Here is a 25,902-nt window from a genome sequence, read left to right on the forward strand (position 1 = left end):
TTTAAAAATTTGTTATGAATTCTTATCAAGAAGTTCATAGGTAAATGTATTACTATAAAATTGTTTCATATATAAATACCAAGAAAAATTGTATTATCACAGAATACCCTGAGTTGGAGGGAACTCACAAGGATCATCAAGTCCAGCTCTTGGCCCTGTACAGGACACCCCAAGAATCACACATGTGCCTAAATATGTTGTCCAAACGCTTCTTGAACTCTGTCAGGGTTGGTGCTGTGACCACTTCTCTGGGGAGCCTGTTGCAGTGCCCAACAACCCTCTGGGTGAAGAATCTTTTCTTGATATCCAGCCTAAACTTCTCCTGACACAGGTTCATACAATTGTCTCAGTCCTGTCACTGGTTACCAGAAAGAAGAGTTAAAATATGTTAACCTTCCGCATAAATGAACTGGCTGGATAGTCAGGCCCAGAGAGTGCTGGTGAATGGGGCTGCATCCACTTGGCAGCTGGTCACCAGTGGTGTCCCCCAGGGATCGGTGCTGGGCCCAGTCCTGTTTAACATCCTTACCAATGATTTAGATGAGGGGATTGAGTCTATCATCAGCAAATTTGCAGGCGACACCAAGTTGAGAGAGAGTGTCAATCAGCTGGAAGGCAGGAGGGCTCTGCAGAGGGACCTGGATAGACTGGAGAGTTGGGCCGATTCCAATGGAATGAAGTTCAACAAGTCCAAGTGCCGGGTCCTGCACTTTGGCCACAACAACCCCCTGCAGCGCTACAGGCTCGGCACAGAGTGGCTGGAGAGCAGTCAGGCAGAAAGGAACCTGGGAGTGCTGATTGACAGGAGGCTGAACATGAGCCAGATTGTGCCCAGGTGACCAAGGCCAATGGCACCCTGGTCTGCATCAAGAACAGTGAGGCCAGCAGGAGCAGGGAAATGATCCTTACCCTGTACTCAGCGCCGGTGAGGCCACACCTTGAGTATTGTGTTCAGTTCTGGGCCCCTCAGTTCAGGAAAGACATTGAGGTTCTAGAGCAGGTCCAGAGAAGAGCAACAAGGCTGGTGAAGGGACTTGAGCACAAGTCCTATGAGGAGAGGCTGAGGGACCTGGGGTTGTTTAGTCTGGAGAAGAGAAGGCTCAGGAGTGACCTCATCACTCTCTACAACTGCCTGAAAGGAGATTGTAGGCAAGTGGGGGTCAGTCTCTTCTCCCAGGCAATCAGCAGTAGGACAAGAGGGCATGGGCTTAAGCAATTTAGGTTGGATATTAGAAAGAAGTTCCTTACAGAGAGAGTGATGAGGCATTGGAATGGCCTGCCCAGAGAGGTGGTGGATTCACCATCCCTGGAGGTTTTTAAGATGAGGCTGGATGTGGCACTGAGTGCCATGATCTAGTAATCACAGTGGGGTTGGATCAAGGGTTGGACTTGATGATCTTGGAGGTCTCTTCCAACCCAGTTAATTCTATGATTCTATGATTCTATGCTTAGGAAAGAATGGATCACATATGTTGAATGCAGTGTCAGGAATTATTCAATAATATACTGGTCCACAAACTTTGTCTTACATGTGAAAAATAATTGTCACCTTCACTGTGATGTGTTTTTAGCAAATGCTGCAATGACAATACTTTGTTAATGCTTTTTGAAAAATTTCATTGGGTATTATACAGGAAAAACATTGTTATACTGGAAACAGAGTCTCTGATTTCTTCAGTCTTTTCCAATTCTAGAAGTTTTGGTGTTGTAGCAATGGGTCACAGATGACTGTGAGATTATTCATAAGCCAATGCCGGCAGTAATCTAACCAGGGCAGTCTGAGAATGTGACTGAAGGGAAGCTTGCAGGCCACTTTTTGCCATGCAAATCCTTCTCTAAGTGTGAAAAAGAAGCCCTGTCTTCTCACAGTTTCATTTTGACTTGCAGGGAATGAATGACTACTCCATCATACTGGCTACTTGTAAATGTTTCCTTAATTTTGCTAAGACAGATTTTCTAATAGAACCTTTCCCCATGCCCTGGCTGTTCCTCCCTGCTTACCCCTGTTTCTGTAATAAATGGGCAACATTTCAACCATTCCATTGTAAATTTTGCTGTTGGGGCCTCAAGGTTCAGTTAGAGAGGTTTAATGAGGGAATGTTCTTCAAAGAGTGCCACAATCTGTGACTACACCACAGAATTTGCATGTGTGTGTGCACCTATCTGAATAACTGCAGTGAAGCAGGCAACATGCTCTGACTGGGGACCAACGATGTCACAGGTGTGACCCTTCCATCCAGCAAATACAAGTCTTTACTATAAATTCAGTTTCTTCACAGAACCAAAGCCTATGTAACAGAGCACAGAGAGGATTAGTGAACATCATCACAAGTTTAAAATCACTGAGCTGCATGGCTTAAGCCATGGATTGTCACTAAAGGTGTGCTGTATTAGCAAGAAAGAGCTTCAAGGAACAGAATTAACAAGCATAGAGGGCAGGATCTTCTTCAAGGATAATGCTCCTCTTTGAATTCAGTACTTATGTTACTATGTATGCTTTTGACAGTATGTGGGAATGTATTACACTGCCAGAACGATTTTAAAATTCCTGCCTAGGAAGAAATGTCATAATATAGTAGGTTATCAAGTCATGCACGTTGTACATTCAAAAATATGTGTCTAACTTCATTCAGTGTGGTAGTAATACCATACTGTGCATGTTACAGTGCAACCATGACAGCTCTAATACAACCAGACCAAAAGCTGGGCAATTGTATTAATAACTTAAAGGAAAATAAATAGAAGATAATTAAATTCCAATTATAATTTCTGTACATGTATATGCTGCATATTATTTTTCTTCTGGTACTGTTCAGCGTGAAACATATAAGACGAAGAAATCACTGCTTCTATTTTTAATCTGTAACTGCTCATTCCTGTGTTTTAAAAAAGGTAGAACAATCTTGGCATCTGCTTTGCTTTTCCAGTGCCCCAGGCTGTGGCCCCAGGCTTGAGGTGATGGCTGAGTGCCTTGATGTTGGTAGCTGTGCCTTACAACAAGCTGCACTGCCTGTTTTTGATAATCCCACCCAGATTTGTGTCTGAGCCCTCATACTGTTCATGCAGTCCTTTGTTCAAAGGGCAAGAGTATGAAGTTGCTTCCTTAAAAACCTCCCAGTGTTACCTAGGAGAGTTATATGTATTCAATCCAGCTGGAGAGTTCAAACCAGAGGTGTAAATCACAAGGTTTGCCTGAAAACTGCAAAAAGAATGAATCCCACGCTGAAATCTCAAGGTAAATTTGACTCTTTGATTCCTGTTAGGAGCATGGAGACATAGCTCCCCTCACATTATCCTTCCTACTTGCTCCATTTTCTGGTGGAAATCATTTATAACATTATAAAATCATATTATTTGAATAATTTTCAGTGGCTTCTACTGAAAGGTTTAGTTTTCCTACTTTTCCAAGAAAACATTTCTGCTTTTCCTCCTGTAAAATTAAAACAAAATAAATATATCTTTAAAAATGTTGAATTATAATAGTAATATTAATAGGTTTTTAATCTAAAATCACATGGTATTTATAGAACTTAAAATTATTAAATTTTGCTGCAGGATAAATCACTCCTTAGTACTGTGTCAGCAGCTCCATGCTGTTGCTTAGTGAGTATAACAGTCTATTAAACAGGGAGAAGTGTAACCTTAAAGAGGATGGTGAACATCGGCCCATAAATGGCCTCACCTTTAATGCCTTGGAGGCTGCATTAAGCAGCTTAGGCTATATCAAACCTTCTCGGGGAAACCTGTAGATAACCTGGTAGTCAGGGAGTTTTTGACAAATGGGGATGACATTTGGGATCAGATTTCTCCTCTCCCTTCTCATAAATATATTTGAGTATTTATATATAAAAATACTAGAGTATGTAAAATCATGCAAAACAGGCAGCAAGTGATGTAAGAAAACAAGACAGATTATAGGTTACAACTTCTGCTTCTGATGCTGGTCTGGAAGAAGATATGCTGTCCTTGCGTTAGGCATTCTTAAGGTTTGTGCACATTTTTTGGCAACTTGAGTTTTGTATTTCTGGAGCGGAGAAGCCGTGATAGGCCTGTCACCACACAGGGCCTGTGCCACTCTAATTAAAGCATATGCCTCAATTATACCAGGTTCCTCTGTTCTCCAGCTATAAAAAGACAGACAGTACTTTTTCACTTTTCGGGTATGTTGCAAAACTAATTATGGATTGTGAGGTGCTCACACGTATTTTTATGCATCTCACCAACTTACCATTAATGGGAGTACTTACAGGCAGTGATGCCCTTGCTTATTTCCTTCTAAGTTCCTAACTGTTGAAAGAGGTTTTCAAGGCATTAGTGATTTTAGAGATTTGATAAATTCCCACTGCTATGTCAGAGCTGTACAGCTCAGGCATTGGTAGCTCTGCATCCTACCTCCTTTAGCAGTTACACATGCCTCTGCAAAGGACAATGGAAACCAGAAAAATAGCAGAGGTTTCATGAAATGAGATGTATCACTTAAGGTTCTGAAGCACAGAAAGGATAGATTACCACTATTTAATTAAAGTCTCTCTTTTTTTCTCCCCTTGTAGCTGAGGAGAATTAGTTACATTTTAAACAAACAAACAAAAAAATCTTCCTAGTTATTTCCAAATCTTAATGGAATTATACTGCTATAGTCAAGATAAATTTTACTGTACATCATTCTAATATTTGATAATGTGGGGATTTGAATTTTGCAAGGATTTATTTTAGAGGACGTTGACTCAGCTAAGACAAGGATGATTTAAATATACTAGGTATATGTGTTAAGTCTAAATGAATTAAAAATATTTTAAATAATGCTATCTACTTTTTGGGATATACATTAATTAAATTGTTCATCTGCTTTGAGAAGCATGAAAAAAGATTTGAGTGATAAGTTATTAATTCAGTTGAGGACACAAATATTATGAAAATCCCATACTAAAAAAAATTTGAGACACTAATCTGTTTGGGAATGACAGTAAATCTAAAGTATCTAACATGAAGAATTCAATAAGTTAGCTTTATATTTTTTATTATTACATCATAGAGTTATTTTGAGTTATATCTACAAGAAATATATACAAAGTCTTTCAAAATGTTTTATTTTAATTGAATTTGTATGTGACTAGAAGAGAGCCCCTAGCTTTCTCATTACACGTTTTAAGATGAATAGAAAAGATATGACTGGAAAATTCTATTTTCATGTCATCTTAAATCAAAGAAATGAACTCTGGTAAAGTAGGTATTTATTAATGCCTCAACCAATCTATATCTACAGAAATATGATTAAGTAAAGTGTGTGGAAAATGGGAATGGCCTGTCTTTTACTATTATTTTTCAATACATCAATGTCAAGCTATATTTCATGTTTTAGTTTAATTTCAAAATTGCATAATTTTCTCACTGTGATTTCATTTTTTTGCATTTCTTTGGCTCTATTTCTTTTCTTCATGGTTTTCTTAAAAAATGAAAGCAAATAGAGCTAGGTGTGCAAAAAATGAGTCTAATTTCACTGACTGGGAAAGAACAATAGCTATTCTGAAGCTTGGTTTCACTACAGTGAAAGAATATGAGAAAGCTGACGTGTTTGCTTGTATTTCACAGGAATTTATACTGCTTTGGGTAATTTTCATGTCAAGTCACAGATGGGCTATCAGCTTTTGTGCCTATACAGCTGTAAGATGTATATATAGAAACTAGTCTGATGGGATACATAAAGAGGCAGGATCAGAAAGTGTACCTTGGAATCCCTAGTACTCTCTTCATGGGCTTGTCTGTGGTACAGTAATTGCTACTTAGCACACATTGATAAAAATGCTGGACCTGTGAGATTTTTGCATGACTATTACAGTGAAAAGTAGAATCAACTAAAGAATCTAAGCAAAAAACCCCTGCAAAGTGGTAGAGAAAACCCTTAGGCCAGCCAGACTACTGAAGGTGTTGTGTATTCTAATTAAAAAAAATGAACCAACAAAACCCTCTGACAACTAAGTTCAACTTAACTTTGTTGCTTAACAAGGTATGTACGTTGATTTTATTTTATTAGACTTTATATTAGTGATGCCAAGATGGTATTTGGAGCACGTCATAGTCAGATAGACATCTTGCCCCACAGAACAGTTCTGAATACAACTACTTTGTACTGCACTTAGTAGGGACTGAAGAAATAAGAAGCCTTCCTGCAGACTGGGCTGCAGAGAACCACTATGATTTTCAGCTCAGGGAGTTTATGTTCTTATTTTAACTTACTTATAGTTTTGCTGAGCATCTCGGCAACCTCTCTGCGAAGGCAGTATCCAAAGTAAAGCATCCAGCAGATAGCATATCCTCTGTCTCCACTTCAGAGCCTGAAGATCTTTTGACATGGATTTTTGGAGTCTGTGTGCTGGGGTTTTTTTTCCCTCTCCTGTTTCCATTATCCTTGTGTCATGACTGCTGTTCTGTAAGGTAGGTCACTGCAGGCCACATAAGAGGGATCCTCCAGACACAGCTTTGTGTTATGATCATTCAAGATACCTTAGAATGTGGGTAGCTGGAGCCAAAGGATAAGCCTTTCACTCCATGTACACTTCAGAACAAAACCAGTCAGTGTCTTTGAGAAGAACATACACATAACTTTCTCTTGCCACAATGCCCTCAGTAAGTAAAGAACAGAGGCCTGCTCCTGTAGGCAGTCAATGTAGTTATCTCTCTGAAGACTCAATATCTCCACTTCCATAATTTCTACCCTATAAATAGGATGGAGTGATTAACTGAAACTGCCTTTCTAATGGGTTAGCTGCATATCGTCCTCAGTTATCTGAGTGCATTTACAGAATATAATTGTTCTTACTGAGTAATTTAAGACTTTATTGATAAATTATTCTGTGTTAAGAGCCTTTAAAAAAAAACTCCATTCAGTAAAGATAAACTTCATTCCTAAACTTATTTTTAAACATATGCTTAAATCGTATAGATTTTACTGGCTTTGAATACTTTTCACAGATCTTCAATTCACAACTATAGTGGTTTGCTGTCTGGGCCTAAGAGTGAATCTAATGAATTATCCTGTAGCTATCAAGATAGCAATAATGTCTTAATTTGTTCCAAACAAAATTGATGAACTGGGGAGATAGTCTGAATTGAAGTAATGAAAATTACTGGAGATATGATTGGAAAAGCTGGAGTACTTGTCCTGTTTGTGTGTCTGCATGTGTGGCCATGTCAGAAATTGATTTCACAGGAAAAACAGAAACAAGGCACGCTGAAAGTGAAACTTCTGTAGAAAGTTAATATAAGTAATTTTTAACTCCCTCATCAGTTATTAAGAAGAGGAAAGTGTGAGTACAAATTTGGCTCTGAAGGGTTGCTAGATGGCATTGAAGTTCAAAGACAAAAGTTAATTGAAGTTTAAGTTTCTCCTTGCAAATTAAACGGTTCCTCTGAAATTTTGGTTTCCTGAATTGTTACTGCTTTTTTTCAATTCTTCTATGATTTGTTACTTTGTAGAAAATACAAAGTTCAGTGTAGACTTAATAGTAAAAAGAAATCTGCCCTGGCTCTTCTTTTCCAGTTGTTGCAGGATGCCTTGAATAATTTTGGTTGATACCGGGGGGTAGGGGTTGCATGTGTGTGTGTGTGTAGGATAGGAAATGCCTGAAAGCCAGAGAAAATAACTGATCTTCACGATCTGATATGTAAAAGTGTACCCTGCAAGACATGAGTTCATAAGCACGGTGCTGTAGACAGATTTGTTTCTCCTACCAATGTATTCCACCTTGTCAGAGTTTACAAGTTGCCACCTTTGGTATTGTGCTTCCAAAATCTGTTGAAAGGGAAGCCTCATGAGGGTGGGATGATTTCTGAACGCTAAAGCTTTAAGGGAGAGCACGTTAGCATGGAGTGGACTTAAATCTTTCCCTCTGCAGGGAAGGCAGTGGTGCTTCAGAACTGTTGACAAGCTTGGGAAGAGCAATGAAATGTCAATTGCCCTATATAGGAATAGATGTTCGGAGGGCAACTTTTGTCAAAAGGAAATAAAGAAGGAGCTTCTGCTGGGAAACATAAGAGTTTTGATGTTAAGTGAAGGTGGTAAAAATGGAAGGACAGGTAGGTCAGGCAGACAAGGGGATGCCTCACAGAGGGCAGTGTCACAAGACAATCTAACAGTGCAGTCTCTGAAATTGGGCACTAGTTGCCTAAAGTGAAGACCAAAGCTTTTAATGAATGTCCATCCGTATTTGTCATGTCAAACCCAATAATTTTTTCACAACATGTAATTGATTTTGACTAGACCTCCATTTTTTGTGAAATACTAAGACTGAAAAAACCCCAAAGTAAACCAGAGGTTAGTGGTGGTTTAAAGGCAGTACCCTACAGTGCAATCTAATCTGGGTGGACCAACCTTGCTGACTTCAAAGGAAACTCTTGGTGAACATCACATAGATTGAAAAAGATGAGAAAATAAGCCCTCGTGGTTTCAAGGCTAAATGCTAGCTTGTTGTAAGAAATGGAGGCTAAATTACAAGTTAAGTGTTCACTATCGCTAGGCAAACATGAACTCAAAGAAAATGAAGCAGCAAATCCATTCTAATGCATAAAATTATTTCTACAATTTGCCAGTTACCTCTTGCTTCCATTCTGACATAAGTTGAAAGATATGTTTAATTATCTCCATATACCACTAATAATGAAAATTTCAAATGGATCCAAGAGAAATTGCAAGAGAGGAAACTGGTTCTTAAAGTTTATTAATCAAAATATTTTAATCCAGAATGTCTTACCTGTTAACTTTCTTTCCCCTAGTGTGTTAAAATGAAAATGTCAATTTAAAGTGAATCTGTATGCAAGTTAATGGATTGGCCTTTCACTCCACCTTGAGTTATGAGGGCTGCATGTGAACTTTGAGCTTCACTAAAATATGAAAATTATCATTCAATTATTTGTTCATGTAAACGGACTGAGAGCAATCAGTATGTCAGGGCCCTGAGGGCACTAACAGCCCTTACTGGCCCTGACTACCTACCAGGGCTTCCCCTCCACATACCCCTGGCCCATCTCCCCATTTCAGCCTGACTCAGGGAGCTTGGCCCATCCCTAGCTGATGCCAGACTGATGCCAGGTCTGCCCCCCAGGTCCCTAACTGTCCCACTCACTGGCTGGAGTGGTGGGATGGGACCTGGGTGAACAGGTCCTGCCCAGAAGCTCCAGGATCCCCTGCTGCTCTTGATGCTGCTCCTGATGTCCCAGCCCGCAGGAAGCAGCCAGCCCTTATGCCCTGCTGACACAGTCTTAATAAAGGATAGTCCTGCAGAGTGGCCATTCTGTACAAAAAAGGCTAATTAGACATGGTGCTGAAATTACATGATACTAGAATTTTTTGGGCCCTACTAACAGTTCCTCACCTTCCCTTGGCACTGAATGTCATTCTCAGTGTAGGAATTTTGTGTTGTGTAAAGCAGCTGTCTGTTATGTCATGTATTCTGAGCACATCACTCTGAGAAGGAGAGAAACTATGCACCTGAGTAGTGCTGAAAAAAGATGAGAGGGTCACAGCATTAGGAAAAAAAGATGTTCTTCCCAGTCTGTGCAAGAACTTAGAGTTTTGTGGATGTATTCATTATATGTACATTAGGTGTTCTGAACTAACTTCCTTACTGTTCAGGCTTAGCACAGGTCATACACAAAATGGGTAATAAAAGGACATTTCTACAAATCCGAATCTACTTTGAGTGTAAGTTTGCTCTACAATTTTGTTTTCGAGGAAGCTGATATAAAAATGAGGATGGACCAAATAAAAATCACGTACTTGAAATACAGAAAGGTAATGTCAAACTCTATGCTGCATGTCTCTCCTGCCACTGCAGAGCTTTTCTCTGAGGTAGGTTTTTTATTTTTTTATTTAATCAGAGGTGCAAAGGTGTGGAGTTTTACTGCTTTGATTGCCCTTTCACAGTCATTCCATTTTAACTGCAAGTTAAATGGAAGAATAGAATTATGGACATTAAGGTTAATCCTAAAAAATACAGTTATTAAATATGTCAAAATAGATGGACCCTAAATCTTCAATACTGCAAAATTACCTCATTTTATAATTTAGAATCTCTCTGGTTTCCAAACACAAAATAAATTGAAATAATAGAGGGAGGAAGAATGAAAAAGACAATAAAATTAATGATAACAAGACAATGTCATTCCAGAAGTGTGCAAAGGAGGACTGCTTTCATCCTTTGCTTCTCAAACCATGCTACAACGAAAATTGCACATTTGTATGAGGAGACATGTTGGAGGTTTAGTGGTTCCTTTTTGGGGGTGGGGAGAGAAGGCAAGCTCTTCTGTTTCCTCTCAGAGACACAAGTGACAGTTTCATAACAGACTGCTCTGTAAAATTTGCTGACTGCAGAACATGCTGAGATGCTGTTGGTATCTCACGCTTTCAGAGCAAATCTCCCTGCCTCACCTCCCCAACGAATGTTCTGGAATCTCTGGTAATCCAGTGACATGGGGTTACTTCTACGACTTTTCTCAGGCTACTCCAGGAACATTTCAGTGTTTCTCAGTATCTTAATTGCTGATGCTACCCAAGTTCATGCAAATCCAGCCACCTTCCTTTCTTCAGAGATAGTTCTGGATTATTGCCATTAGGACACTTAAGCTATGTGGATCTGCTAATGAAGAATTTATGCTCTTGCTGTGCATTATCCACCTACCTTACAAATAAACACAACCCTTTAATCTTGAATCTGCTAGGCAGTTTACCAACCCAGTACTACATCTACTTAGGAGCTATACAGAAAGAAAAGAGCTTTAAAATAAACAAAAGACTATGAGGAAGCTGAAGGAAGGTGAAGAAAGAAGACAGAAATCCATTTTAGAAAATGCAGACTCTGAAATCAAGTGTATCATCCAGGTATCTACAGCATGAGCAGGGGAAGATGTGACTGTGCAGTGTGTGATAACAGTTCTTTTTCTGTAATGCTCTTTCTCTATCAGATGTGTTCGTGCCTCCCTATTATATTAAGATATGCACTGGAGGCAATTTTAGGGCCAATTCAGTGAGCATGTTTTCTCTCTTAAAGAATGCACAGAGGGTAGCGTAAGATGTGAGATAAAGAGAGCACTAAATATAGAAGTGCTTTAATGCTTTAAGTCCATAAAAAAATGAGTCAACAGAACTCCCTCCTCTTACCAGACTTTCCTTCTAACTTGTTTTACCTTGCATGTATAATAATAATAATAATAATGGCCAGTCTTCGCGAGCAAAGATCCGGGGAAGGTCTTTACACCTTCCAGCCTGCGCATTGGATTTTTTAGGTGAGACACAGTGTGCGCAGAACTGAGCCCACCCTTTAATCCTAAGGTTCATCTGCTGGGGCCAAGCGAGCTTGGATGGTGGCAGTGAGGTCCTTAGGATGTAGATGGGTTGCCTTTTTAAGGGTTAACGAGCTCCATCAGCCCGGGAGTGGCCCTGACCGGGAATCGAACCCAGGTCTCAGCGGTGACGCCGCGCCCTTACCACTAGACCACCAGGGGCTCCTACCTTGCATGTGCTACATGTGAAACACACCTAGAGAGGAAAAGGATTGTCTTCTGCAGCTTGTTTTGTTCTTTCTCATGGAATCCTGTGCGCATGTGTGAGGCATGTATGGTGAGTTGTCCAGACTTTTACCTGGTTATGTTTACATTCAGAATAAATAATGTTATTCAGTACCTACTTGCCCATGGGTAAGAAAAAAAGTAGCACTTTTAGACAGCCTGTGAGTGATTCAGTAAACAGTGTGTCACAGTCACTTGGATGCCTTCTCAAATTTTCAGTTTAGTTGCTTATAATTTAAATAATTTGATGGTTTTTAGATGAAATCAGAGTTGTGAATTGACTTGTTCTAAATGGCAAGTTCACTTTAGACTCCATTAATTTGATTTTGGGTACTCAATCTGCCACCTTAACAGGGCCTGACTTCAATTTTTTGGAAGGAAGTATGAATTTAGTGTATTTATCTCAGACCATCCTGACTCATAACTTTTGAAGCAAAACTATCTGAAAAGAAGGGTAGTATCTTTTGTGTGGGGGCTGATTTAGCACTGAAAAGTTTTCTGAAATAAGTAACATTTGAGAAGAACAGAAGTGGCTGGATGGGGATGAAGAAAGTGAGCATCTACTGCTATAGATACTTGTTTGGTTTTAAAAATATCTGTATTTTAATGAAAAAAGTATTACTGTTATACAGAGGATGAAAAAGTTTTTATATGTTATTTCATAATAAAGTCTTTGTACTGAATGAACTGTTTTCATGGCTTTCCCAAGAATGTTGATACTCTATATAGAGTAAGGTGAAAGATTTGGAAAAGGAGCTGGTAAATGAGAAACCATGCTGAGCTACCAAAAGGAATGGGTCAGAGATGCTCTGCAGAAACCTGGAGGGAAAATAATCTGTTTTCATTCCATTAGGAAGGTTACAACCAGGCAAAAATTGAAGATGTGGATATAGAACTCAGCTAATTTCTGATGGAGAGATTTCTATCTGCTTTCTCCAAGAAGAAAGGTGATAGCTCACTCGTATTTTACCCATCAAATTTTGGGGGAGGATGAGTACCTACAAATCTTTGTTGAGTAGGTCATTGTCATGTATTTCTTTTACAGAGAGGAATAATAGGATGGTAATTTGCTTGTTCTGCTGTTCTAGTACATTTTCTGATGTGTATCTCAAGTTATCTGTTTAGTTATTTCATATGGCTTTTTGTACTGTTTACAAGATACTATTTCCAAACTATAGCAAGAGAATATGCATGAAATCCGAGCTTCAGTAGAAATTCTTTCCCTGACTTTACAGTACAGTCAGGATCTAATCCTAAGCACTACTCATTTCTACCTACATAAGGCATTGTGGTCCCAGTAGAGGAAAGTTTATTGTTAAATTAGCATTTACTGTAAGATTCTGTGCTCAGTGAAGTATAAACATGAAAGGTTTTCATTATTTTTAAGTGATTCCTTTCTTCCTCATGATCATAAATAACTCTCTAGGGTGCTCAAAACCAAAGTCTGCTGCTTTCTTTCTATCATTTCTGTACACACTTTTGTTTCACTTTACTGCATACATATTTATTTTATTGTTGGGGTTGTTCAGAGGAGTTATCGTAATGTAGATCAGATGGTTTATTAAACCACAGCTGGCTTTGAAAACTACTTATAAAACCCCAGCATGCTTTTAAAAAGAAAACACATATAGAGTTCTATGAATTCTGAAAACAGATATAAACAATGCAGTATGGTGCATTGTTCTTTTGTTCTTCTGAGTTAACTTTCGTAGTGTTTGGATAGAAGTTTCTATATAAATGGAAAATTTTACATATTGGATGATATGGCTTATGTCCTATTCACTGCTCCTTTTGAAAAAAATTTACTGCAGAAAATGGAAGAGGTGATGTTGGGTAGGAGGGGCGATGGATTTGAGGATGTTAATAATTGATTACCTGGCAAGCAAGGTTATGTTTTCTGATGTTGTGATAAACTGCTATTTTTTAGATGGCAGATTTGGCCCAAGTATCTGAGTGGGGAATTTTATCCCTATAGTTCGCATAATCAACTGTGAAAACCTCCAGCTACCAGTTGTTTTCTTCTTCCATGCCCATCACAAGAAAGATGCCATCACTAGTCAGAAATCTTCTTCCAGATGGTGTACGTAGCTTTAATTCGGAGTTTGCCTGATGAAAGGAGTAGTTAACAATTAAGCATTCACTTGAGGTAAGAGGTAGATGTGACTACTGTTTTCTTGAGTAAATAGAGCAAGGTGTTAATTCAAGCAATGAAGGGCCAGGAACATGTAGCTACATAAATCTCAAATGTCATGATACCACAGATATTGCTAACGCAGTCATTTGAGCCTGTCACTTCACCAAAGTACATCGTATGAAATCCTCACTGATTCTCTGCTAGGGAGCCACAGGAAGGCTCAGGCATTGCAAAAATCTGTATGTTTCATTTATCCCTGTGATTACTTCTAGTGACTTCAGTGAGACTAACTAAAGAATATCCATAATTTTAGAATTTGGGTGTGCATTATGAATTGCCTTTCAGTGTTTGTGACAACTCGTGCAGAATTCAGAGATTTGTGTGTGTGTGTCATTTAATCTTCCTCAGGCAAGAACAAAGGGAGGTTGTTGTGGTCTGTTGGATTTTTTCAGAAAACAGTATACTTTATATATTGTTCCTGATACATATGTATTCTGAATGTTTAGAGAAATGAGTATTCATGAGGAGAAATGAAATAAAATAGTAAGTTAAAAGGAAGATCTCTGCTCTAATGATGTCATAAACTTGGGGCTGATAAATCTTCATGAAAAACTTTTAGTCAGGTTATAGGTGCTCAGTTTTGCCATTGTTTCTTTAGCTCTGCTCTCAGAAGAATAGCTCACTTACCATGAAAGAGTGATACCTTTCTGTCCCTCTTTCCTTGGATAGTTTGACTGCCAAGTAACCTATTTTTCACAAAGTGAAAGATTGGAAGAGCATAGCTATATATTTTTCTGCAGTAACCTGAAGAAGGTTCTCTACAGAGCCTTGGCAGCAACCCTTGTGCTCTGAAGGGCTGTAGCTAAAGACAGAAAAGCTGTCCTGTAAACAATTAGGGCCTCCATAATATTTGGAATTATACTTATTGACCATATAACCAAATCTTAGCAAAATGCTTTGTATATCCTTTGAAATTTCTACTCTCATTTATGTCAGTTCAGTTGTTTCACCTATTTCTTTCAAACAGCTATAAGTTTCCTAGACTAGGAGAAAAGTTAGAAAAGCTATAGGTACATATATAGATACATATTGTGGGAACAATATGTCCTTTTCCACAAGTCATATCAAATTTCAGCTGCAACTTCTGATGTTTTCCCCCTACAGAGGCAGTGGGGAGGCCTGATTATGTAGCCAATGGTATGACCTTATCTTAATTTTGGCAAGATCTAAAATTTAACCTGTAATCATAAAACCCAGGCCTCACAGCACTAGTTATGATCCAGTAATACCTCCCCTTTATACAGATGATACTTTGTCCTCTGTAGCAGGACTCTGGCCTCACAGCACTAGTTATGATCCAGTAATACCTCCCCTTTATACAGATGATACTTTGTCCTCTGTAGCAGGACTCTTGCTACAGATCTTGGAATAGTGAAAGGTAAAAGTGTGAGAGAGATTATCACCTCTAACAAGACTTTGAAAGGGGCCAGACAAATCATTGGTGAGAAAAGAGCCTGTGTACAGTGGTAACTGTATGTTCACATTTTAGGTTGTGTTAGGATGCCTGTTGGGTATAATGTGTGGTGCTTCCTAAATACCTTGGCTACACCCTTCCCAAAGAATCAGTATATCCAGGTAAAAGTTCTGGGAACAGTTATAGTAAGCCCCTACGTAAATAGCAACAAAAAAGTCCTCTTACTGCTTAAATACAAGACCAAGGCAAACTAACATGAAACCTTGGTAAACAGACTGTACACAGAGGGAAACTGTAAAACTCTGAAATACTCTGTTTGGTAGAGAAAGGATGCCTGATGGTTGTGATTTCTAGTGGGGCTTAAAGGCTTAAAATGGCTTGAGGCTTTTCACATAGGCACAATATGCTCAGAGGGAAGAATACTTTCAAGTTTGGTTCCAAATATTGAAACTTCATTTAAAGTGTAGGATTGTTCAGAAATTTTGATGAATCCATAAGCTATTAAATTGCTTTCTGTGACCTCTGCTAGAAAAAAAAATAGAGTAAGCATTCCCCAAACTGTTTAATAATTAAATGCATATTTGAAGTGATTTTTTTCCCTGCCTGGCTAAATACATGTTTAAATTGAAAGTTATATAACCCTGTAGAAAAAAGGCTATAGCACAGTCTAATCCTGAATTTTGTGCAGAATGGTTACAACCAAGATCCCCTTAATACAGCTATTTTAGTCTTAGCTCTGTGTGAGTGTTCTTTGCTCATCTTCAAGAATTGCTGCCTATGAATTGTAAAACACTAGAGCAGTTTTTTGTGTGTTTGTGTTTGCTGCTCCCACTGACAATTTTGGATGGTATAATTGAAGGACAGGCTTGGCTGACTGGGATCACAATTTGGCTTTGCTTTATGTGCAGTGTGTCCGTTACTGTGAGCACTCTGAGATCCTTGTTTGATAGAAATTTCTGGAAAAAAATAATTGGCAGAGGAGGATGAGAAGAAAGAGGAACAGGGACATGTAGAACAGGGACTGTTACAAGACACTTCCACTAAGCAGGAAACAGGAATTTAGGATTGTGTCTAGCCTTTTTCAGCATGCAGCTGATGCGTGGAGGAAAATGTTCTTCATACACTATTGTTGTTCCGGGCCTGTTGCACCAGGGAAACACGCATGACACAAGGGCAAAAGACAAAGCTCAAGAATATGGAGCACTGGTGGGCAGGGGAAGAACCAGTGTAGGAAGCAGTTTTTCAATTTCATAAGGACTGTTATTTCTATTTTGAAGCAGAATATCCCTTGCTTGACTTGAAACATTTTGCTTTGATAAAAATCAGGATTTTTTTTTCTTATTTCATCTTTCAAGACATTAAAAAATATAACAATAGAAGGGCATTCCAAACGAGAGATCAAAACATCTTATTCTGGAACTTCAGCCTTCTCAAAACACTGACTTTGAAACACTTCTTTTTCTTTTAAATTCTTTAACTGGAATGGTGACATTTTTGCTATGTGGGTTTCTTTTTTATTCTTTTGCCTGCTTTAATTTCTTTTCTTTGGTTGTTTATTTGTATGGTTTTTTGTAGAGAAATATCCATCCTGAAAAAGCTCCCTTGGAAACTGTGATGGCCCTGCTCCTGGGTTCTGCAAACTTCATGTGGTACATACACATATAAACAACTCTCTGAATTACCATTTTCTTAAACTGCTCCCAAACCCCCAATACATGTTAGCTGAAGCTTCAGTGATATTACAAGATTCATCCTGTTTCTGGCTATGCCTGTGGAGTTACAAGGCTTTTAGGTAATCACTTGCACAGAATAGTCTTTGTTACTTTTGGAGCCAAGCTTTGAGTGCTTGTACCACCGACTCAGGACCAGAAGAGCTGCATCACAAACCACTGTTCTTCAAAGCATTTGACTTTTTTTTGCTGTTGACCCTTCCCAAGTTTTATTAAATATTATTCTCACAGTTACCCAGTTGTTCCAAGCAGAATTAGGCATATGATGTTTTTAACTTTTCTGAAAACACTTGTTAATATTTTATCTTTACCCTATGCAATTGTACATAACTGTATCTGTTTAGCCATGGTAAGTGCTGGCCCTCATCATTTAAATGTAGGTCATTTCTGACAGATCTTCTCCTACAAAGTCATTAGTAAAATCATTAGACTAAAAAAGAAAAAAAAAACAAAAATACAAAAAGAAAAGTCCAGTTTTGAAAATAAACCTATTTAAATATGTGGTCATAAAAATATGGAAAAAAATTAAGAAAAACACTGGCTGCACCTGTTTTCTACTGTACAATGAGTACTATACCTGTTGTGCTGATGCTGAAGACTAATTAATTTCTGTTTCATCCATACTGTAGTAAATCTGAAGGATTAAAGATATGTGACTTTTCACCATCTTTTATCTGTGAAATGGATCATTACACATGCACTTTTATTTTTTCTGAAAATTTGACTAAGAATAGTCAGAAAAAATCATGCAACAAAAGGTGATACTGTGGCTTTGGAGAAGATGAATATCCACTGATCTGCCTCTCGAAAGCAGCTATGCTTTCTGTATTTTTGAGTTCTTCTGAGTTTGTTTGTGGGTTTGGTGTTTAGTTTTGGGTTTTTTAATAAGTTTATTAAGTGAGGTGAATCTTACCTCTTGCTTTTACTGCCTTAAGTTGTCTAGTCATGAAATAATTGATGCTCCTAAGCTTTTGCCATGCTTTAACATGGGCAAGATGCATGAGTCTGCAAATCTCTTTCTTCTGAAGAGACTTGCATTTGCAAACCAATTTATTTGGTACATCTCCACATCAATAACTGGTTGTTCACCTGATGCAAAAACCTATGTGGTTAAACAAGTGGAACACTAGGTTAATACCAGATATGTTTTCTGTATTACCAAAAAAAATGAAAACAAAAATCAATTTGTGTTTCTCTTTTATTGCCACAGTCCTAAAAAAGAGATATGACCCTTAACATTGATGGTTTGGATTTGAATTCATACACAGAGGCAGAGATTTGGTTTGTTTCTGTTCCTCCTCAAACTGCTAACTCAAAAATTTTTTAACCTTTGTAAATATTTTAAATGCTTTCCTGAGCTCTTGCTCAATGCCATTGCTTCTCTAAACCCTGCAACTTGCCAGAACAGGGATTTCAGAAATGCTAGCTAAAGCATCTTGACAAGCTAAACAGTTTTTAGAACTGGAGTAGGTGGACTTAGCTGACTTCCTGCCAGCTACAGTGTCTGCACACTGTCGAAGGAGATAAGCAGTGCTACACCGAGCGGATTAAGGCTCGTGCCAGGAATCTGCAGATTCTGGACCTGGTCTCATTTCTGCTATTAGGAGTGCTGTGATTTAAGCATGTTACATCCCTTTTGCCCAAGTTTGTTCTGCTGTCTGTGAATTAGGGACAATATTTACCTATTTCTTTCAAAGAAGGAAGTTTATTTTCCTCAGTTTTTGAGGGTATAAGCCCTAAGGACTATGACCTCTACCTATGAATCTGCATTTGGCAGACAATGAATTGCTCACAGCCTGGTTCTGAGCAATGCAATCTCTGAGGAGTTTGAGGTCGGAATAGTTTTGAACTGCAAAAATCTGGCAGGTTTTGTCAGATTTCAATATTTTATACTTTTATCATGCTTTCAATAAAGAACTGAAAAAAAATTAGTGTCTTTTTGTTTCTCTTCCACACATACTGTTATTGGCATTAACATCTCTGAAATAGAGAACTTGAAAATTCCATGTGGTGATCTTATGATTCTAGTTGCATCTCAGTTATACAACGTAAATGCCTAAAAATACAAATTCTCAAATTTTTCTTTCTTGGGCAAACTTGAGAACAACAGCAGTTAACAATTAGCATTTTTAAAATGCAGAATTTCAAACACTTGTAACCATCCTACTTTTTAACTCTCTCTTTGTCAAAACACTAGCATGCATATCAACATACATTCTAAATTCATTATTTTTAAAATACTTTTTGTTTCCTACTTCTGTGAAAAACTAGCTCATCATTATCTGACACACTGTTGTATTCTTGACCATTACTCAGACCCTAAAAGAGCTTGAAGATTCTTACAAAGAGATGCAATCAATTTCTTGCCTTTAAAACTTGTAGCATATGCCGGCTCTTTCTGGATGTCAGAGTGATCAACTTGATATACAGCTCATGTTTCTTCATAGCTTTGAACTATCCAAAGCTATCTTTTGGGTTTCAGTGAACCATACACATTCCTTAAAGTCTGTGGCATGTTACTTCTCAAATTCTATATGTATTACTCAAGGTCTTCTCTATATGTATTAATCCAGGGTCTCCTTTCTGTAACCTCTTCCCAGTTTCAGAAATATTTCCTTCTCTATTTTCACTCTCCTTTTGTACCCTGATCTATTGTTTTATAACTTTGGGGGCTGGATGCTACACTCTTCAATACTTAGTTAGAAACAAGTGAAGTACTTCAAGACAGTAATATTAAAAACAGAGTAACCCTTTGAATCCTTCCTAGTCCTCCAGTTGTTTGTAGGTAAAGAATAAACCATGGTTTGAATGCGACCAACTGCTTTCTACCTTTATCAGACTTTCAGTTTACTTCACACCTTCACAGAAGTTGACAAAGAGGCTCAAAGGAATCACAGATAAGGATAAATGGTAGCTGTCATTCAGGTAGCTACATTTTACAGAATGTTAGGTACATAATCACTACAGATCTTGTTGTAAATATTCTTTCAGGAAAGAATGTTACAGAAATATTCACAAAAACAGATTAGTTCAAACTCAGGGTAAAATGAGAGAAAGGTGCCAATGGGGTGTTATGAATAAGGGTTTTTTTCAAGTGTATATATAAAGTTAGACATTCATAGAAAGAGCAGTTTTCATTGTACCAGTGCCTAGATATTAAACATAACTATATTTGACAACTAAAAAATAGTATGAGTGGCAGAAGCTATATATACTGTAACAAAGTCAGAATATTGCCTCCTAAAATGACTAGTCATTTTGGAAAATGCTGGCCCCGTTAAAAGTGGAAATATACACTGTTCTTTCTTAGTCTGATTACCCTCCTGTTCTAAGTTGAGGCCAAGTTTAAATACCCCTCTCTAGAATTAACACCTGCTTAGTAAGTGCCAAAGGCTGAGCACTTTGAGAATTCAAACATCCAGTATGAACCAGAGTTAGATTTCTAGCTCACGGAAATCCTCTCTGTGCCCTGTAGCTGGCTGGTGATGTTTAACAAGCAATTCTTCAAAAAGGATTTGCCTTTCTGGGTGCACAGCAAGTTATGCAAATGGATCTTCTTGGCATCTTCTGAAAGAGAAGGTTCTCCTTTATCTGAAACAGACTATCTGACACCTTCCTGTTTCATATCTGACACCTTCTTCTGTCATAGCTTTTCATTTTCTTTTGTGACAAAGCCTTTTGTTTTTTTTTTTTTTGCCTGATCCCATCTGAGTTTGAAGATGGCAACCAAGGAAATATTAACCACTTTTTTTCTCTTCAAACATGCCATCAGTCCATGGAAATTACAAATGCAAAGAAAAAACCCCACCCCAAACCATGATTATGTTTTAGATGCTCTTAAACAAAAGATGGCAACAAGAGAAACACAGGCTAAAAATAAAAAGCATCTCTTTTTTTCATGGTAAGCCAGTAGCCAATGTACATATTCAAAAAGCTTATCTACTTCATTTCATGTTCATCTAAAGTTGATCCACGTAATTATTTCTCCCATTATACAGCCCATTGATGCCTCTTTTTCTGCTTGGAGAAAATGTCAGTGTTACAGGAGAGAGATTTTATGCTCAGAGGACCTGGGATTAGAAGAACAATTTTGATATTGGAGATTCATGTTTGGCAGCAGATTGCTTTTAAGCATGTAAAAAAATTTTATGCTGACATGCATCTGTGTTATGAAATAATTTATCTTTAACTCTGGGATGGTAACAGATGTTATTGTCTAAGGAATGAAAACTGCTGGTTGGAGATAAAAAGAATCTTTGAGTGTTATTAGAAAACAGAAGAAAGCACATGGCATAATAGGTCAGTTTAACCACATTGTTTGCAGTTAATCTGACATTTCAGGCATAATCTGCAGTGCTCACTTGAAGTAGGACATTTTGCTGGGAAGAGAAGGATTTGATACATTCTTTTATATTGCTGTGTCAAATTTGATTAGAACATAATGAAATGAAAAATGTAAAATAAAGGCCTTTGGGCTCACTGGTTATGTAGTGCAATAAGACGCACAAGGAATTAAAGTGAATGTACTCTTCAGAATTGTGTCAAACTTGTCATGTGTAGTTTGTGTGGAGCTTCCCTTTGTCTCATGTTTCCTTGGTTTATCCTTCCTGTGTGCACTCTTTGTTGATCTACATTAACTGAATTTCCTTCATTAATTTTGCCCAGAATTTGCCTGTTCTCCAGTATTATTATTTGAAACAACAAGGCGTTCAAATATAAAATCATTGAAAACCTGTGACAGTTGATACAGTTTTGGTTTGCAACCATAAACCTCCCCATGGTGCTCAAAACTTAGCAGAAATTTATTCCTGGGATGCACTAATACTTCCTGCTGGCTTGGAGAGCAGCCACAGGACCATTCACTGCAGCAGCTTCATGAGTAGCCTGCAGAATTCAGCTTCTGCTGTCAGTCTGAGAGATATCTGAGCTACACAGACAAGAAAATGGGCTCAAACTTGGTTACTTAAATGATGTGTGGAGGGTTTCTCATAACTTTATAAAGTAAGTTCTAACCTTTGAAATTTTGGAAATGTTAATTGGTCAGCTAAGTACTCCACACTTTCATTTATCTGATACTCTTATCTCAGAACTCACATTACCCGAAATTGGATGTGTTTCTAATGTCCTGTGAGTCACTTGCTTTGAAAAGGTCTCTTCTAGCTGGAAACCCAGTCTAGGTGGCAGGTTATGTATTCAGTTTGGATAAACAGGGTTACACTTCTCACAGGAATTAGTATCAGTAGGAATTAATAAATGACTCATGTTTCAATCCTGCATTTAATTTCAGAGATTACAGAAAATCTGAATACAAATGACACGCTGCATCATTTTTGAAATTTGGAAGGAGAAGTGATTCGAAAGAAAATACCAGAGCAAACCTTCTGCCTAAGTTAAAGCAGGGAAAAAGGACTTGTACACATCAGAGTAACTCCAGCATGCATTCAGCTTTCAGTTGACCGTAAAAAATGAAGTTGATCTTGGGATGCTTAATGCTGTATGAAGACAGCCTTTCATTTGGAATGACTTGTCAGCTGCTCTGTCACATCCTTACTTGTCCCTTGTGGTTGAAAAGCGATAACTTCTCATACAAAAGCCAGATTCCTCCTCTCTGACACCAAGGCCCTGCCTGTATTCCAAGTGAGGAACTGTTGGTGCTGCTGATGCACTTCCATCCTTGTGTGGGACAGGACTGGGCAGTGAGTGTACATGTTCCACACACTGACCAAGAAGGCTGAGAAATCACCTTAAAACAAGGGAAATATCCATTTTCAAAAAGAAATTCCAAACAACAAAAAAAAAGGATTTCAGCAATTTGGTCTGTAATACAGGCATGGTACCAGACCACAGAGGTATATGATAAGGAACTCAACTCAGGAAAGTTATTTGTCTCAGAACATCCTTTACTTTTTAATGGCTTCTTATTCTCATCTAAGCATATGCTTAAATGCTTTCCTGAACCGAGGTCTAATAAAGTTACACTTTGATCTTACTGTTCATGATGTTTGGTTCATCTGACTCTAAAATATGCACTCCATTTGAGTGTGGTTTGACATAACAAATGAAATATTTACTGACACTTGGCACTGCAGTGTACCTTCACCTCTGTGGATTTCTGTAATGTATCATTCTCACTGAAGGTCTGTCCTCTGGAAGATGTGTGGGATTCATTTCTAATGGCATTACAAGGAGGTTGGCTCCTGCTTTGAGAAGAATTCTTTTTCAGAAGTAATTTCTGTGGTTTTGTACCTGATCACTGTTTGTATTCCTGCTCAGAATTTGATACCAGAGACTTTGGGATAACAGAAAAAGAGACTTAATGTACAAGTTTCCCATTTCCCTAAGAACAAAATTATGGCAAACAAAGAGTTAAACCAATTTGGATGTTTCACTGCTTTCACGGAACACTATTGTCTGAACTCTCTTTGACTGGATTATAGCTAGGGGGTTATCTGAATTTATGAGAATATAGTCTTTTGAAGGACTTAAAATCACTACATATAAAGAATGTTGAATCTGCAGTTCTGGCTGATCAGTATGGTGTAATTTACATGACAAATCATGGAAAACACAGAAAAGTAGGCAAAGTAAGAAGAGTAGTATTTCCTTAAATAAATTTTAGATTAAGTAAGATTAAGAGAAGAACATTTCTACCCTATCAGCAGCACAATGACTAAACCCACTATATCGTACATAAAACATGCTTTAATATATCCAAAGAACAAGAAATTAGGACTGAAAATGCACTGTCATTTTCCTTGGATTAAGGTCAAAGCCTGAGAAAGAGACAGAATAGAGTATTTTCCTTCATAAATTTAACAGACAATTTCAGTTATAATCATGTTAAGGAAATGAAATCAGAAAAAAAATCAAAAAGAAAAATTGTAATACTTACATTGGTGACATATTCAATATCCTTCCAAATATTACATTCCCTGGGAAAATCTGTCAAATCTAAAAAATTATCCACTACCACTTGGCCAATCAAGTCATGTCTGGAGAATCTGTCAAAGTCATATACAGAGAAATGGAGTTTCCTCGTGTTCAGGTCATTGTATGGGACAGTAAATAAAAAAACTTCATCAAATACTGGATTTAGGGTCTTTCTGTGAACTTTAGTCTGGTGTTTTGTTTTCCTGTCAGGAAGCAGATATATCTTCACGTATGGATCTGATGTGCCAGAGAAGTCCTTTGCTGGCAGGTTGATGGCCTTGTGAATCTTCACTATCAGCTGCTCTAAATCACAATCATATTTGAGAATAAAGTTCAGTTTTCCACATGCCTTGATATTACTCCTCCGGCCATCGTCCGTATCCACTGATCTTTGCTTGTACAGTTCTGGCTTAATGCGGCCGATCCCCGTCAGTTGCTCTTGTTTCTGAACCTGCTGGATGTTGAAGTCCGGGTTGGAGAGGTTCAGCTGTCTTCGGATCGAATTGTGCCTTAAGTGAAAATGAAAGAGCTGAAACAGACTGTGTTGAGGATGGTAAGAATCCAGGCACACACACTGTAGATCCTGCTCTCATTTGACATATTTTTGTAATGTACAGCTGGGTCAGACTTTTAATTCATGAAGGGATAAAGTGTGAGACCCAACAGTTGTGAGAGCTGACCTTCAGTGCTAATGTCACTCTATTTCTGTTTCCATGTCTGAAACCAAACCTGGCTGAAGAAGGTGACAAATGGAAATTCGTGGCCATTGCAAATCCAAAGGATCTATATCTTATTGGCAAGTATAGTGTGATGCAAGAACTCTAGCTATTTTTATCACTAGCCATTTTTGACTGAATCCTGTACATTAATGCCTACAAAATGAGTTGCATTATGCAAATGGCAGCAGGGTCAAATGAGCTTGCTGATTTCTAGTTCAGAGGTAAAGCTGGACAAAGGAGGATGCTTCCTGACATCTCTGCACTTTAATTATTTGTTGATTTCTACAATTAACAAGTGAGCTGTTCTGGCCTGAAATCATTTGTTGAGCACCCCAACAATTGTTTGGGTTTTTTTCTCTCATACCTGATGTAATGAGCTTTGTGGTACTTTGGCTAAAAAACTCCTTTAGTTTCATTACTCAAGGATAAAAAGTTGTTTTAATATTCAGTCCTGTGAAATTTATTACCTGGAGTCCCTCACTTATTGTGACTGAAATTTCTCCCTAGTGAATGGTAACAGAAATCAAATTTGCAAATCCTGTTGGGGTAGGGAGATGTGAAAGTTGGATTAGGTAAAATCCTAATCTTAGCTGAGTGGGGTCCTATTTTATCATCCTATTCATATTGAGCAGTCACTCGGTTATTGGTGTACCGTGAGCTGTGGTTGAACACAGAAAGAGCACATGGAAAATTCTAGCAGAGGATTAGCCCAAAGCTATTTATATTGAATCTAATCAGCAATAGTTCCTCCTCTATCACTGTTCATTCATTCCTTGTAAATATCTGGTTTTGCATGCTTAAAACAGGAATAGTGTCTTCTGTACTATCCTAATTTTTTTTCTCTTGTTGCATAATAAATACATTATCTTACAGTTATACATTAGTCATTTCCAGGATAAAATATCATCGTGTAACCAAAAAAATAAGTATTTTTTCAACCCTTAAGCTCCTCATTGCAGTGGCAGGTGCAGAATATCCTGTGGAGGAATAAAAAGGAGGGCACTTCAGAGACATCTTAGCAGTGACTGTAGCAGGGGCAGCTGCCTGGTCTCTGTGGCCACAGAGGAAAACCACATCTGGCTCCCCAGTTACAGCAGAAAGCAGCAGAGGCAAGGGTGATTTCTCTGCTGAAGGAGGCAGGAAAAGGAAGACGGGCCCCTCCTGCTCAGTCAAAGTCTTTCAGGGAAGACCTGGGCAAAAGTAAGGGGTTATGAAAGAGAGGGGTTTGCTGTTCTGTGCCAGCAAACGGCATCGGATAGGGAAGGGACCTGGAAAAGGATCCCTTGGAGGTAGAGAGCCAGTATGACACCTGCTGTAGAGGGCCAGCCTGGGAACATGGCCAGAAGAAAGATCTGC

General features: G+C 38.2%; 1 protein-coding gene across 4 annotated transcripts in view; it reads right to left on the bottom strand.

Moving 5' to 3' along the window:
- SYT9 (synaptotagmin 9) overlaps window positions 1–25,902 on the bottom strand; it is a 70,941-nt gene that overhangs the window by 10,992 nt on the left and 34,047 nt on the right. For all 4 annotated transcript variants that reach the window (XR_007631631.1, XM_050337115.1, XM_050337114.1 and 1 more), the window contains exon 3: window positions 23,790–24,336. Coding sequence is in view for 3 of the 4 variants with exons in the window: in XM_050337115.1 (XP_050193072.1) it covers window positions 23,790–24,336 (547 nt within the window). In the remaining variant the exon portion in view is untranslated. The remainder of the gene's footprint in view (window positions 1–23,789; window positions 24,337–25,902) is intronic.

The sequence above is a fragment of the Myiozetetes cayanensis genome, unplaced genomic scaffold (assembly GCF_022539395.1).
Source record: "Myiozetetes cayanensis isolate MyiCay16 unplaced genomic scaffold, myiCay2020 scf6-25, whole genome shotgun sequence".
Classification (NCBI taxonomy): Eukaryota; Metazoa; Chordata; class Aves; order Passeriformes; family Tyrannidae; genus Myiozetetes; species Myiozetetes cayanensis.